This window comes from Hypanus sabinus, chromosome 2 (genome assembly GCF_030144855.1).
Source record: "Hypanus sabinus isolate sHypSab1 chromosome 2, sHypSab1.hap1, whole genome shotgun sequence".
Lineage (NCBI taxonomy): Eukaryota > Metazoa > Chordata > Chondrichthyes > Myliobatiformes > Dasyatidae > Hypanus > Hypanus sabinus.
In genome coordinates this window covers 87233703-87247671 of record NC_082707.1, presented here as the reverse complement: position 1 = coordinate 87247671, position 13969 = coordinate 87233703, and the positions used below count along the sequence as shown (strand labels likewise).

General features: G+C 41.6%; 1 protein-coding gene across 1 annotated transcript in view; it reads right to left on the bottom strand.

Annotated features, from left to right (window-relative positions):
- The window catches only part of LOC132405179 (erythroferrone-like), a 95107-nt gene extending 81936 nt beyond the window's left edge, over positions 1–13171 (bottom strand). Inside the window, exon 1 of the mRNA XM_059989879.1 lies at positions 13007–13171. Within this exon, the coding sequence (XP_059845862.1) occupies positions 13007–13171 (165 nt within the window). The remainder of the gene's footprint in view (positions 1–13006) is intronic.
- Between the last annotated feature and the right edge of the window lie 798 nt (positions 13172–13969).

The following is a 13969-nucleotide window of genomic DNA, read 5'->3' as shown; positions in this document are numbered from 1 at the left end:
CAGAAGGAGAAGAAACGAAGATATGGAATGCAAAATAGAGAAGATACAATGAACCTTATTTATTTATTTAGAGGTACTGTGCAGAATAGGCCCTTCACCACAAGTTGCACCATTCAGAAACCCACCGATTTAACATTCCTTTTACGCATATGTCGTTGATGTGGATGATGGATTTGATGGCTTTGTTGCAAAGTTCGCAGACGATATTAAGGTAGGTGGAGTGGCAGGTAGCTTTGAGGAAGTAGAGAGGCTACAGAAGGACAAATTAGGAGAATGGGCTAAGTAATGGAAGATGGAATACTGTGTTGGGAAGTGTATGGTCTTGCACCATGGTCGAAGAAATGAAAGAGCTGAATATTTTCTAAATGGAGAGTAAATACAAAAAAAAACTGAGGTGCAAAGGGACTTGGGAGTTCTTGTGCAGGATTCTCTAAAGGTTAATTTGCAGTTTGAGTCTGTAGTGAGGAAGAAAAATGCAATGTTAGCATTTCCAGAGGACTAGTATATAAAAGCAAGAATGGAATGCTGAAACTTCATAAAGCACTGGTGAAGGCTCACTTGGAGTTTTGTGAGCAGGTTTGGGACCCTTATTTTGGAAGGGATGTGCTGAAACTGGAGAGGGTTCAAAGGAGGCTCACAAAAATGATTCCAGGATGTCTTCACTAGAATTCAGAAGAATGAGGGGGTGACCTCATTGAAACCTATCAAATGGTGAAAGGCCTTGATAGAGTGGATATGGAGAGGATGTTTCCTATAGTAGGAGAGTCTAAGACCAGAGGACACAGCTTCAGAATAGAGGGGCAGCCTTTTATAACGCAGATGAGGAGGAATTTCTTTAGCCAGAGAGTGGTGAACCTGTGGAATTCTTTGTCACAGGCAGCTGTGGAGGCCAAGTCTTTATGTGTATTTAAGGCACAGTTGATAGATTCTTGATTGGTCAGGGCATGAAGGGTTATTGGGAGAAGGCAGGAGATTGGGGCTGAGAGGAAAATTGGATCCGCCGTGATGAAATGGCAGTGCAGACGTGACGGGCCAAATGGTCTTATTCTGCTTCTATATCTTACAGTCTTATGGTCCTAACCCTAGCCTAATCACAGAACAATTAACCGACTCACCATTATGTCTTTGGTCTGTGGGAGGAAACCCATGCACACACGGGAAGAATGTACAAACTTTCTTACGGAAGATGCCAGAATTGAGCTGTGAACTCCAACACATTTTGCTGTAATAGTGCTGCGCTAACCTGTACGCAGCAGATTCTAATGAAACTAGTGCAGGGGCTGGGATCTCATTAATGATATCACAGTGTACAGCAGAATTCTTCACTAAATGAAGGCAGCAAAGTCCTCTGCAGTGTCTGGATAACATCTGAGAGCTCTGCCATCTGAGTGTAATCATTAGGGTGAAACCCTGTGCTCTCCACTCAGCCTCAGTAGCAGCACCATCACTAAGCTGACCACTGTTTTAGGAGGTGGGCACTGTTGATCAAACATTTATTTGATTAGTCAGTGCAACATTAAGCTTATTGGTCATTGCAGAAACTGGGTCTTGTGTGATAAGTGACTCATCTCCTATTAACACCCACACCATTGCCCAAAAGGCACAGCCTGATATCGCCATTATACAAACATCACTAACTACGACTGATGTCTCAGGAACAATTGTACTGAACACTGTGATATTAATAGTCACACCCCTGAGCTCATGGGGAAAGTTCACTGATGAAGCAATCGATGCAACTATTTATCCTGGGCTATTGATACCTTGAGAAATGCCTACACAGATGGATAAAGTTAGCATTCAATAATCATACTTAAATTGTGTCAGGGATAAACTCAGCAACCGGAAGGCTTTTAGATTTGGCACTCAGTAAAGTGGCATGGTAATATAGTGGTCAGCACAATGCTTTACTGTACAGGTGACCTGGGTTCAACTCCCGGTGCTGCCTGTAAAGAGTTTGTATGTTCTCCCCATGAACACGTGGGCTTCCTCCCACTGTCCAAAGAAGTACCGGCCGGTAGGTTAATTGGTCTTAGTAAATTGTAACAATGCTTCTAAAAACTAGGACATTGCAGGCAAACATGAAGCATTTGCGAGAATTTTTAGAAGCAAGGTTCTCTTATGATAACTTGGGAAACAGACATATCAAGATAGACACAATCTAGAAACCCCTTAGAGCCAAAGAAATGCGAGCCAATAGAATTCAAAGGTCAACTGAAGGGGTAGCCAATCACGACCGAGGCATGCGAAAGAGGGCCTATATAAACGTGATAACTCCTAGAGAGCAATAGCTGCATGCTGAGGATGTCATCTTGACTGGTGATGAAACATTTGCAAGCTAATTGCCAAGTTAGGTGAACACCACAACATCAGGTCTTGAGGAACACCTGCAAAGTGCTGCGGGAACTCAGCAGGTCAGGCAGCATCTATGGAGAGGAATGTACAGTCAACGTTTCGGGCCGAGAGCCTTTCTCAGGACTTATTCCTCTCTGTAGATGCTCTGTCTTTCTCCAGTACTTGGATGTGTTCCTCAGAATTATTTTTATTTTTGTGATCTCTAATCCTTTACTGTCCATTTGAATAATAATTTCCTGAAACTCCACCTTGCATTTATTACTCTGCATGGAAGGTTAGGTTTCCTAGATTGCTGTTCACAACCAGCCGCCCTTCCCACTGAGAGCACACACACAAAAACAACAGCTCTGCTGTCTTGATGGTCTTGATGTGAATCTTTCTTGATTCCTTAGAGAATTCATGGTATCTGTGCTTCTTGTTCATTAGAAATGAAATGCGTTTCACTTAGGGGTGCAGTCTCCGTTTGAGTTGATTGTTTCCCACAGAAGAAGAATAACATTTCTAAGGCCACAGCTAAATCTCTCAAGAGAGCCTATTGATTGAAATAAGTTGTATGCATCTGGCATTGGGGATAGTCACCTCACTGTTCAGGCACAGGAGATGAGTGCTTGTGCTAATGTAGTGAGGCAGAATTGCAGCCGGTGACTGGGTCGCAGTCTTGGCAGAAATTTGAATTGGTTTAAGTCTGCCAGGGTAATCAATCATTGCAGCAATTTGATACAGGAGTATGATAATTACCTCAATTCAGTGGATCAGTCGGTGCAGCAATTACAGCACATCATTTAGCACAGGAATGTGGACAGATCTGGGTATCAAAGACGAGTTATTGCAAGAATCAGATACAGTAGACTAATCAGGAGTATGCATCTGACACTGCTGGAGAGCATCACTCACTACCGATCAGGCCCAATCCACCAATCACTACGTCAGCCTAGCAATTGCACAATATTTCTTTGTTTTTGACTTATATTTTCTCTCCCCTGCCCCCAACAACAATTTTAACTCATGCTGGGGAACACTTTTCTTGTTATCTGTTGTCTAAATGCCAATAGGCTTTACTGAGTGCAGGGATTTTGACTGGAGTTTAAATGCCACTGATCATAGCCAGTCCGCCCTTTCCATTAAGGGATTGGCTTTTTACAGGTTCAAATTTGGAAATTTAAACAGATTTCCTCCTCCCCTCATTGCGATTCAGCCAAGGGCAATGTCCTTGAGTTCTGAACGCTGTCATCTTCCCGATGAGATATGTCTGATATATCTTAATTTCAATTTAGATACTTAATTCATTATGAATAAAATATCACAAACATAACACTGGAAAACCATAGCAACACACACACAAAATGCTGGAAGAACTCAGCAGGTCAGGCCGCATCTATGGAAAAGAGTAAACAGATGACGGATTGGGCCAAGACCCTTCTTCAGGACTGCACGGCAGACTTTCTCTTGTTTGTGGTATACTGATAAACCATAGCCTTTATAAAGTACTACCAATCATCAAGATGTGTGAGAAGCATGTTCTGAAGAACTTAATTACTCAGGACACAAGTGGGCTTTTATAAAGATTGATTTTATTTTTATTGTCTTTTACGCAGGATATTTATACGTTTCTGTCCTTGTATAATTAAATAAGAATACTTGCCTTGCAATTTTATGCCAATTGCAATGACAATAATTTCTTTAGTTCAGGTAGCTAGATTAATCAGATGAAGTCCAGTTGCAGGTGATAATCTGGCACAGATTCCACTCTTTGCAAAAGCAAACATGTGCTTTATAGATGCAATATTTCTCATAAAAACTGTTGTGACCGTCAATGTAAAGAGCTGGGTAAAGAAATAGTCATACCATGAGTTAAAAAATACAAGCTTGTGTCTCCAAAAATGGCTTAAGACAACTGAAATTGTGTCAGACTTTAAAATCTGACATTTAGTGAGGGGAAGTGAATTAGTGAATTGGTTACTTTAAGGGGACCACAAGAAAGTTTTTAAGATTTTGAAGGAGATTGGTGAAGTTGTTTCTGGCATTTGTTCACATTGCCAGGAGGATTCAATGGTAAGGGGAAAATTAGTAAACAAAACTGCAATGCAGAGAGAATATAAGAAACAACATAAATGAGCCATTGAAGCAAAGAGTCTAGTTCTCTTCAAAAAGAACCGGATGTGAATAAAGGTCGAGTATTTTTGGGGGGAATATGGTGAACATTATACAATCAAAGAAATTCTTACCATATTCCTCCAAACATTCCACCTTGAAGAGCCTTCAAGCTCCAAATAGCTTTTTCAGTTCCAAAGATGCACTTTTGAATGCAACTAAACAAAAATCATTGAATTAACTGAATTCGTCTGAACAGAGGAATAATGCCTTGTGAGCATCAGTTCTCCTTCATCTCAACTCCATTCCGTTTTCTGCTTTACTTCTTGTGCTTTATTTCTTCTACTTGATGACTAGAAGACCTGGTTTCAGAATCAACTACCACTGTAGATGCAGCACATTGCTCCTTGTGCACAGGCAGCATGGATTGGACTTTATACCCAGTGCCTTTGTAATTTCAGCACCCACCTTCCCTGTACCCACAATCATTGGCTTTGATTAGTTAGAAGAACAGAATATTCTGGTGTGTGGGAGCACCCTCATCTAATTCACTCTGATTTGGACTTTCACTATCGATCTATCTCTAATGTCATTACCATGATGTTTCAAAGATAACGCTGGCCACAGTGGTCTGTAGGTAAACCAGGAGTGGGTGACTAACTCCAACCTTGCCTCTGCCAACCATATCCTAAAAGCAACATAAAATCTTTCAGAACAGAAATGGCTACAGAAGAATAAATGATATTAACATATGGGAGGTCGTAAAAGGAGATTTACTCTGTAACTACAACTTACTATAATCTGTCCTCAATGCATTTATTGCAATATTGCATCAGAATAAGTATCACCAACATACTTCATGAAATTTGTTGTTTTGTGGTAGCAGTACATTGCAATGCATAGTAATGAAAACTGTATGCTCCAATAAGGAGTATATACTAAAAAATTACTAAGTAGTGTAAAAAGAAGAACAAAAAGGTGAAAATGCTAAGGATCATGGGTTTATTGCTCATTCAGAAATCTAATGGCAGAGGGGAAGAAGCTGTTCTTGAAACATCAGATGTGTGGCTTCAGGCTCCTGTACCTCCTCCTTGATGGGAAGAGAACATGTCCTGGGTGATGAGAGTCCTTAATGATGAATGCCACCTTTTTGAGGCATCACCTTTTGAACGTGTCCTGGATGTTGGCGAGGCTAGTGCCCATGATGGAGCTGACTGAATTTATAAGTTTTTTACAATATCCACACATATTGTAGACTCCCAGTGAGAAAGTCAAGGATCCAGTTGCAGAAGGAGATACAGAGGCCCAGGTTTTGGCGCTTTTTGATTAGAACTGAGGGTATGATCATTAGAGATCATTACTCCCCAACGCCATTCGGCTCTACAATTCAACCACCAGGGGCAAGACATGTTAAAGTGCCAGGGTTAGGACTGAGCTTAAGTTACCACTCAATGCACTTTAGTAAACTATTTAAGAACTTTTTAAAAGCTATTTATTAATGCTTTTTGGGAGGGTGATTTTAGATGCATATCATATTTATACTGAGTTAAATACTGTATGTAATTAGTTTTGCTACAGTAAGTGTATGGGACACTGGAAAAATGTTGAATTTCCCCTTGGGGATGAATAAAGTATCTATCTATCTATCTATGATTGTGTTGAATGCTGAGTTGTAGTCAATAAACAGCAACCTGACGTAAGTATTACTATTGCCCAGGTGATTCAAGGCCGAGTGGAGAACCAGTGAGACTGCATCTGTTGTAGACCCTTTTGTGGTGATAGGCTAATTGCAATGGCCCAGGTCCTTGCTCAGGCAAGAGCTGATTCTGGCTATAATCAACCCCTCAAAGCACTTCATCACTGTAGATGTGAATACCATTGGACAATAGTTGTTAAGGCCGCTCCCCCTGTTCTTCTTGAGCACTGGTCTGATTGCTGCCCTTTTGAAACAAGTGGGAACCTCCGACTGCAGCAGGATTGAAGAAGTCCTTGAACATTTTCACCAATTGGTTGGCACGGGATTTCAGAGCTCTACCAGGTACACCATCAGGGCCTGTCAGCTTGCGAGAGTTCACCCCCTTGAAGGATGTTCTCTCATCAGGCTCCAAAACAGAGATCACAAGATCTGCAGGATTTGCATAGATGTAGTGTTATTCTTCCTTTCAAAGCATGCGTAAAAGGTGTTGAGCTCATCTGGAAGTGAAGCATCACTGCCATTCATGATGTTGGGTTTTTGCTTGTAGGTAGTAGTGGCCTGCAAACTCTGCCAGAGCAGACATGTTTCTATCCTCAATCAGAATTTAGCTCTTAAGATAGTCTTTAGTAGGTTGTACATGGACTTCTTGTATAGTTCTGGGTCACTGGTCTTCAATGCCATAGATCTAGTACTCAGCAGACTATGAATCTCCTGGTTCATCCATGGCTTTTGATTTGGCTTTGTCCAGTATCTTCTCACAGGTACGTACTCATTCACTCATGTTTTAATGAAGTCAGTGACAACTGTGGCATATTCACATGGACTTGAAGATGAATCCACGAAAATTGTCCAGTCTATCAGCTCAAAATGCTCCTCCAGCTCACTTTCATAACTTCTTGGAGTTAACTTCTGGTGCTCCAGTCTTTAATCTCTGCTAATATGCTTGGTGTAGAAGTACAGTCAGGTGATTGTATTTTGCCAAGTGTGAACGAGGGATGGCATGGTAATCATTCTCGATGGTCGTAGAACAGTGTGTTGGCTCCTCTGGTTCTACAGGTGATACATTGGTGGTAGCTGTTCAAGCTGGCCTGGTTGAAATGCCCCACAATGATAGGGAAGGTATCAGGGTGCACTGTTCCATGCTACTGATTACAGAACTTAGCTGCTCAAGTGCCTGCTTAATACTAGCCTGAGGTGGAATGTCAGGATGATGGTGGAAATCTCCCTAGGCAGATAAAAAGGACAACATTTGACAGCTAGATGTTCCAGGTCAGGTGAGCAGGACTGAGACAGATCTGCACCATGATGAGTTAATTATGAAGCATCCTCCACCTCCTTGAAGTGGGAACTTTACTTTATCCTTACTCCATACAGTATTTGACCTTTGTGTGCCTGATAGGTCCATGCAAAGAGATCCATACTGTACCTGTCCTCAGAATATTTATCGGTTAAGTTTAGGGGATACTTTATCCTGTCTTGGGAGTTTTTGATCAAATAATGTAAAGGAAGTTAGACATGGTTTCAACCCCCTACTGTACCAGGCCTGGTACATCTAGTAACATAGTGTAGAGGGAGGTTTAGCACTACATAGTTACTTATGCTTTCATTGCCTTGGGAAAATTTGTTAGATTAATACAGTTGTAATTTTACTCTTAAATAACCCATAATGCACACGGCATCAGAATTTGGTACAACAGTATAAAATAAATCACTAAGCCACTCTGTATTCGATTGGAAACTTCATTCTGCCACTAACCTAGTAGTTTATAGTGACTGAGAATGGATTACTGAACTTTCCTGAAGGAAAATATATACAACCAGGGAAGTTTAGACAACCATCACTGAATGTGTTGAATCTATTGAGATGAAACCACTCTGAATTATGTCCATAGGATTTGGACTGTAGAAGTAGAAGGATTAGGATTAAGGGCTGTTGCCTTCATGGACTCTTATTTTTTTTAAACTACATTTGTAGGCATTTGGATTTATTACTAGCTTCCATCAGATGCATTCACCTCATTGTCTATCATTTGAGCAAATGAACCATCATCTTAGATCATAAGATATAGGAGCAGAAATAGGCCATTTGGCCCATCGAGTCTGCTCTGCCATTTTATCATGGCTGATCCAATTTTCCTCTCAGCCCCAATCTCCTGCCTTCTCCCCATAACCTTTCATGCCCTGACTAACCAAGAATCTATCAACCTCTGTCTTAAATATACCCAATGACTTGGCCTCGCACAACAAATCCCACAGATTCACTCCCTCTAGCTAAAGAAATTTCTCTTCATCTCCATTCTGAAAGGCCGTGCCTCTATTCTGAGGCTATGTCCTCTAGTCTTAGACTTCCTCACTTTAGAAATATCCTCTTCACATCCACTCTGTCAAGGCCTTTCAATATTCAATCGGTTTCAATGAGATCCACCCTCATTTTTCTGAATTCCAGCGAGTACAGACCCAGAGCCATCAAACACTCATTGCATGATGCTTCTTAATCCATCTCGTTGCTAGAGCGTAAGCAAAATAATGCTGCAAAGAACAGCCAAATTCTATCATAATCTCCCAGCTGCCTGTTTTGCATTACCTCAACTACTGCTTCGGCACCAAGCATCTTTAAGTAGTTCAGGTCTAACTTCATGTCCATCTTTTAAAAAATCCCAGTTTACAAATAAACGAGGGTCTGGAAGCAAAGTAAAGCCCAAACTATTCCTCCACAAATGCTGCCTTTACCTGTTGATCTCCTCCAGCAACTTGGTGTTTGCTCTAAATTCAAGCACCTGTAGTTCCTTGTGTCTCCATTAAAAATATATTCTCTATAACTCTATATTTATAAGTCAAAGAAATGGAATTTGATAGTTCAAACTCATCCCAGAGTCAGAAAGCTCAGAAGATGCAATGGGCAGATTAAAGGAATTTAACAGTCATGTCAAATATTCTGGATTGAATCATTTTAATCTGTTATCCTCCAAAGTTACATCTGAACAGATGATCTACATTAGGGTAGGACAATAGCCTATCTGACACTATCTTTTAGCTTGAAGAAAAAAATAACCTGGGTGAGGGTGAAAAGCAAAGGCTAGGCAGTATTAGTTTCCGTCTCTGGAAACAGAATCACACTACTTGTTCACAATCCTTTGGGAGCTGGAACTGCAGGGTAAGAAGGAAATTTTGAAGAAACCTTGCTTAGTTGCTACACTGAACAGATAAATACTAATATGTCAGCCACTATCTGCCCTGGTGGGGTGAATACTTGGTTGATAGGCAAGGGCACTGATTATACCAGCTACTTTCCCTTAATACAATTGCACCCATCCCAACTACACAGACAAATGAAGATAATTCCACCATATATCATTACCATATTGTTCTTTAGAAGAAAGTCCTTTGGCTCATTGACTTTACACCAGCTTTTCAGAGCATTATCATTTCCTCAAAAGTTTTTTTTTCTTTTAATTTATTGTCCCCATAGTCTTGTTCTTACATTCATAAGGACTAGAATATAAAAACAATGATATAATGTTGACTTTATAAAGCCCTGGTGAGGCCTCACTTGAAGTATTGTGAGCAGTTTTGGACCCCTTATCTAAGACAGGATGTGCTGACGTTGGAGAGGGTTCAAAGGAGGTTCATGAAAATGATGCCAGGATTGAAAGGCTTATCATTTGATGAGCGTTTGATGGCTTTGGGCCTGTACTCACTGGAATTCTGAAGAGTGAGGGGTGACCTCATTGAAACCTATTGAATCTTGAAAGGCCGTGATGGAGTGGATGGGGAGGTGTTTCTTATAGTGTGGGAGTCTAAGACCAGAGGACACAACCTCAGAATAGAGGAGCATTTCTTTAGAATGGAAACAAGAAGGAATTTCTTTAGCCAGAGAGTGGTGAATCTGTGGAATTCATTGCCACATGCAGCTCTGGAGGCCAAGTCATCAGATATATTTAAGGCAGAGGTTAATAGCTTCTTGATTGGTCAGAACATGAAGGGATATTGGGGGAGAAGGCAGGAGTTTGGGGCTGATGGGAAAATGGATCAGTCATGACAAAATGGCAGAGCAGACTTGATGGGCCAAATGGCTTAATTCTACTCTTATATCTTATGATCTCATAATGTCCTTTGTTGCCTTACATCACATATCATGTAAAAATCTGCAAAACCCGGCAAATTCTTATCCCGATATATCTAACATAGTCCAAAATGTAAGAATTTTTAAAAAATCCTTCTTTGACAATGGTTGCTTAGAAGATTACTGATTCAGTAGAAATAATGCCCTTAATGTCTCAATTCTTTTCTTTATGTATTTTCCAGTATGTTTCTTTATCTTTCAGTGTTTATTTATTACCTACCTCATTCTAAACCAGATTGGCCCGTATTCTGTTGGAATATGCTCTGCCTGTATTCGCCCATGTGTTGTATTCCCCACTGCCACACATTTTTCAGTCACTTACTTCATTTTTACTGAAAATAGATCAAGTACTGCAACATTTTACTGATGGAAATATATCGTACTAATTAAGGAAGTGACTGATTTGGACATATGCTGCCATTCCTTTACTAAATACTATAACTCCCAACTCAACAGCAGTATTGGAAACCTTCAGTATACAGCTTGCAAAGTTTCTCACCATCAACCATTTGATTGGCAATTAGTGTTGCCACTGCCAATGACACATACCTAATGAAGAGTAGAAAACGTCAACAGGGATTATTGATTGCTTGATTGAGATACAGTAAGGAATAGGGTCTTCTGCAAGCCGTGCCACCCAGCAAACCCTGATTTAACCCTAGCCTAATCATGGGACAACTTACAATGACCAATTAACTCACCAACCATTAGGTCTTTGGACTGTGGGAGGATACCGGAGCACCTGGAGGAAACCCATGCAGTAACAGGGAGAACCTACAAGCTCCTTTCAGGCAGCGGTGGGAGCTGAACCCAGAGCACCTGTACTGTAAAGCATTATGCTAACCACTATGCTACCATACTGGCCTCTAAATTCTCTCCTTATGTTATATCCCAAAGAATATAGAACATAGAACATTACAGCACAGTACTGGCATGTTCATGATGACTTTTTAGCCTACTCTAAGATTAATTTAATGCTTTCCTCCCACATAGCCTTCCACTTAACGTTTGGGTCATTTAAGTCTCTCACATAGTTTTCTGCTTCCTTCAAAGCAACGCCTAATTTTCTAGGAATTTTTAATTGATTTGAATTGGCAACTGATCCATTTATATTTCTAAATTTCAACCATGGTCATCGTTGAGAATATTCCCTTCTCTGATTGCACAGTTATTTTCCATAAACAAGGCCACTCAATCCTTTTACCCCTAACTCTCCTGGAAATCTTTTAGCTGATGCATTTATTTTCTAGTTCCATGCTCCAATGTAGCAACTTTGTATTCCTTATTTTCCTTTTTTTTTCCCTTAGTTTCTTGTGCTTTTTCTGTCCTAAAGCAGGCAGTGTTTGAGCCTTCCCAATACATTGCATGCTGTGCTTTTTGCATGTGCCTTTAAGTAGAGAGTGGTGCCGTTTACATGCTTAGGAATGCATCGCGTGCCATGACAATTGAATGATATCAGACTGAAGCGTAGTATCATGTTCATCATCACTGAGCGTTCTTGGCACACAAAGCTTGCAGGGCTGGACAATTTCATCTCCTCGGGCAGAGGGCAAAGTTTGCTTTCCGTGAGCTTGCTAGTCAAAACAACTCACTATTTACAAACATCACCGAGTCTATCCCTCAGCATCCCCCACATCTTCGTGGCCTCCTTCTTGTTTTTCACTGATTGGATCCCAGCCTGTAACTAAATATCCCTGCCTGACCTCCACCCAAATCTATGATAAGGCTGCTGGTTACCCATAACTGAACATGTAAGCTATCTGAATCAGTCAAACAGCCTCACTGTCTTTGTGCCATATCTAAAGAATTGAGCCCCTTATTGCCTTTTTCTTCCTGAGCTAACCATATTATTAACCTAGCTCCCCCTATTTTACCATTAGTTGTTAATTATTTCTCATGTCTTCTCTGCTACTTCTTTTCAGATCATCTCCTGACTGGTTTCTATTTCTCTACCACCAGCTTCTCACTCCTCCACTCCATGTCTTTGGATTTCCCTCATCTCACAGCCTCCACTTCAGTGCCCACTCATCTCCACCAACACTCCCACCCTGCCCATCCTCAAAATCCTGGCTCTTGTGTCTTTCCAAAATATTCTCTATAGACCCCCCAATACAGAGGCTGCTCATTTGCTAATGCTAGTGAGATTAAAAAGATCGTAAAAGATACCAACTTGACTGATCAGTAAAAGATGGCCAGTGAGGAAATGTAAGGTTGGGAGTAGGGGAGGCAAGCACAATACCTTTACAAGCTGTAAGTGAGGAAGACGGATTTTTCAAAACAGCAGAGAGACTGATGAGATGTCAATAACTGAAGTTAAGTTCCACTCATTTTAAGGATCTTTCAACCAGCAGCTCTCTCTCTCTACTTATCCATTGTTCTATGTAGAAACCACAGAAGTTTTGCCTAGTTTCATACTGTACTCCGTTCTTTTAGCTGAAAGAAGTCCCAAATCATCCTTTGCATCACTATCTTTGATACATTCTTTAGGGACACAATTCTTTTATGCCTTTGAGTTGCTGAAAAGATCCAAAAGTTGGAATAGTAGGACCTCAGCCAGTAACGTCCAACTTTCTGCACTCCCCTGTATGTGGCTCTCTCACTTGATACTCCAGCACCCTATACACTCGCTCATTCACTCACTAACTTACCCAAGGCTTTGCTTTATTGCGTACTCATCCCGCCTGGGCTTCTTGTCGCTCACTCACTCACGCACACACTCACTCACCTGCGGGGTCACCTACCTGCTGGCTGTCGGGTACGTTTATTATTTGGTCCAGGCCTTTCTCGGTTGGAGGAGGTTTCCGCCCCATGGTGCGCGCTGCACTCCGGTCAGGCTGCACCAACTTGAACAACACAAAGTCGACACACAGCGTAATGGTCAGGAGCGCGGCAAGTGAAGCGGCCATCTGTATTTGTGAGTGCTACTGCCAACAGCAGGAGAGATATAGGGAAGCATAAAATATTGTGAATGTTAACTTTTGTTCTTTGCTCTGGGAATATGGATTGTGATCACGTCACCTCCTCTGAGCTGGAAACTGAAGATCCAGTTTACACCAAGGATTACAGCTTCCTCCAGAGAGAAGCAAAGACCTCCTTTCAGTTGAACACTACAGTCGGAGGCTTCCCACTACATGCTGTTGCTGCTTCCGATCCAGACTCTACAATGTCACATAGGCTGGCAAAAAGATGCAGTTGTCTCCCCGGGAAGATGAGGTCCCTTGGTGTTACTCAGTTTTCTACACCGTGGGTTGCTTGTTCCTTGCCTACGAGTTGTGGGCCGGGTCTGACTGGGTCTTGAGGTAAACGGTTGGGGAGACCCGATCCCTCACTGCCTTAAGGAAGAGCGTTGGGGAAGGCACTCCGATTGCAAACTCAGTCCAGGCAAAAACGCAGTTCTCTCATAATTTTTATCCATGAAATCTGGAAGGAGCATAACACTGAGAATTAATCTTCTCTGGGAGATGATGCTGGGCTGCTCCCTGATTTTCAGCTGCAGCCTGCTCCTCCGCTTCCCCTAGCTGCATGTGCTGTCCTTGTATATTCTGCCTTCATCTCCTTCGGCTGAATGTGCAAAGGTTTCTCTCTGTCTCTTGTGTAAATATCTGATCTTCTGTCAAGCTGATGTTCGGGTTCCCGCCTCAGCCTTGCCAGACAACAACAGGCTGCTTCTCATTCCACACCTACTCCAGGCTGCAGAACTTAAC